This window comes from Penaeus vannamei, chromosome 15 (genome assembly GCF_042767895.1).
Source record: "Penaeus vannamei isolate JL-2024 chromosome 15, ASM4276789v1, whole genome shotgun sequence".
Classification (NCBI taxonomy): Eukaryota; Metazoa; Arthropoda; class Malacostraca; order Decapoda; family Penaeidae; genus Penaeus; species Penaeus vannamei.
This window is the reverse complement of record NC_091563.1, coordinates 27,302,963-27,305,462: the sequence shown is the minus strand read 5'-3', so window position 1 is coordinate 27,305,462 and position 2,500 is coordinate 27,302,963. Positions and strand designations below refer to the sequence as shown.

At 35.0% G+C, this 2,500-nt stretch overlaps 1 protein-coding gene across 1 annotated transcript in view; it reads left to right on the top strand.

Moving 5' to 3' along the window:
- Positions 1 to 562, top strand: part of LOC138859057 (uncharacterized) — a 960-nt gene extending 398 nt beyond the window's left edge. The window contains exon 2 of the mRNA XM_027355142.2: positions 1 to 562. This exon is cut by the window's left edge and continues 164 nt beyond it. Coding sequence (XP_027210943.2) covers positions 1 to 393 — 393 coding nt within the window. The 3' untranslated portion in view covers positions 394 to 562.
- The last annotated feature ends 1,938 nt before the right edge of the window (positions 563 to 2,500 follow it).

Sequence of the window (2,500 nt, the reverse complement as noted above, 5' to 3'; positions counted from 1 at the left end):
GTCCCTGGCGAGGACTACCCCATCCTGGCCTCCGTCCCCGACACCGGATTCTCCTGCGAGGAACAACAATTCCCAGGCTACTACGCTGACACCGCCCCGGAGGCCGGCTGCCAAGTCTTCCACATCTGCCAGTTCGACGGCCGCCAGGACGCCTTCCTGTGCCCCAACGGCACCCTCTTCAACCAGCAGTACTTCGTGTGCGACTGGTGGTTCAACGTGGACTGCGCCGCGTCCGCACAGTTCCGAAGTCTCAACGCCGACATCGGCAAGATCCCCGAAGACGCCGCTGCCTCCGTCCGCGACGACGTCGTGGCACCCAACCAGCTGTATGGCACTCCCGAGGCACCTCCCACAGTCCCCTCCCAATTGTACAACAGTCCCAACAGATTCTAAATCCAGGTTTTTGAGCACGTATCCCCAAGATGAACAAACCACAAAAAAATCTCGGTAAAATTGTAAATAGCTTATTTATGCTTCCGTAAATCTCGCAGTACTCTGTGGAATCCTTTTGCTTGTCTGCATTTCCCCCTTCTTTATCACGAGAATAAAAATATCACCCTGTCATCTTCATTTATTCAGATACACAACCATTAGGCCAAATATAAAAGCTAGCATATGGAGAACTGAGCCAGCTGAGCTGATAGTATATATATATATATATATATATATATATATATATATATATATATATATGTGTGTGTGTGTGTGTGTGTGTGTGTGTGTGTGTGTGTGTGTGTGTGTGTGTTTATATATATAAATATATATATATATATATATATATATATATATATATATATATATATATATATATACATACATATATATACATCTATTAGCCTTCATAAAAGAAATGGAGAAATAAAAGGAGAATGGTAAAGAATAATGTAAAGATATATATCATTTATACAGCAATCATTTACGCAGTTTATACTGCAGTGTATTAGATAATTGCAAAATCACATTACATTTTTAGAATACTAATGATTTGTGCTTAGTGACAGGAAGGGCAGACGAGAAGGTAAGAAATAATGCCAATTGCAACAATCTCGCTGACAAAAAGGAAAACAATTATGTCTGATTACAATGATGAAGATAAAGATTATGATTAATCAAATGACGATGATGATAATGATAACAAGAATTGTAGTTTTGATTAAAATGAAAGTGAGGACAAAGAAAATAATGATTATGATAATAGCAAAAGTAATGATAATGCTAATAACAATAATGATGATGAAGATACTGATAATGTGATAATAATGATGATGATTATAATAACAACAACAATAATAATAATAAAGATAAAATGGTAATAATGAAAATTATAATGAGTTATGATGTATCACATTCACCAAATTTTCAGGTGTGGTTATCATTAATATCACTAAAATATCATCTGATTTATCCTTTCCGTCAGTATTAGTATTAGTCATTATAACCATTACCATTACAATCATAATCAATATCATTATCTTCACTATTAACTAGTTATCATTGTTGTTGGCATTATCTTAAATAATGCCTTTATAACGAAAATTATATTTTTTACAATTCTTATTCTATTACCATCGCACTACTACTACCATTGATATCATCACTGCAAAGCAACAAAAGTAATTATGACAGCAATAGCATTAACCCGCATAGTATAAGAAGAAAAATGTAATATTAAGAAAAAGGTACATAAATTAGTACAATAACAATTATAGTATCAACAAATAAAACGTACATTAACACATCATTATGCAGACAACAGCAACAATTATGATGATAAACAGTACTACAATATAAAAGCATACATGCGATACTACCGAAATAACAACAGTAACAATTGTAAATTTAAAACAAACGAGACGAGAGAAGCGCACAAATACAGGAGCGAAAATTGATGTTCGCAGCTTGGTTTATACATATGCCGACAGGGGGTGCTCGCGTATTCAGTTGGGGCTCTGTAATTATTGTTCTTCAAGTAACACAAAGGGCAAAAACAGCATTCCAACTGAGCTGGTTGCCTTTAGATTGCTTTTGGCTTTGTTTGGGTGCTTGCCTGTCTGATTGTAAAGCAGTTATGACTGTGATTAAAAGAAGTAGAATGAAAATTGATACATTTTGGTTCAGGGTATCTTGTTCTGCGATTTATTTTTTTTTTTTATCATCTGTTTTTTAGGTTTGCATTTCCGTTGAAATGCTTTGACAGTGATAATAAGCATACGAATTTAATTGATGCTTAGGATACATAAAGGTGTTTTTCCCCCTTTTACTAATCAGGTATGATAGAACACCGTGCAATTCTTATTACTGAAACCTTAAGTTATATCTATTACAGTTCACTAGATATTAAACTAGTGTTCAAAAAGGAAGATGTGATTCAAATTAATAAACCACATAACTATGCTTCTTTTACGTATTCAATTATTTCTAGAATTATCGTTTAAGACAACAATCATTCATGGGTCAGTTTTGCAGTCTGGTATTCCGTAGATCTGCAGCCAATGACCAA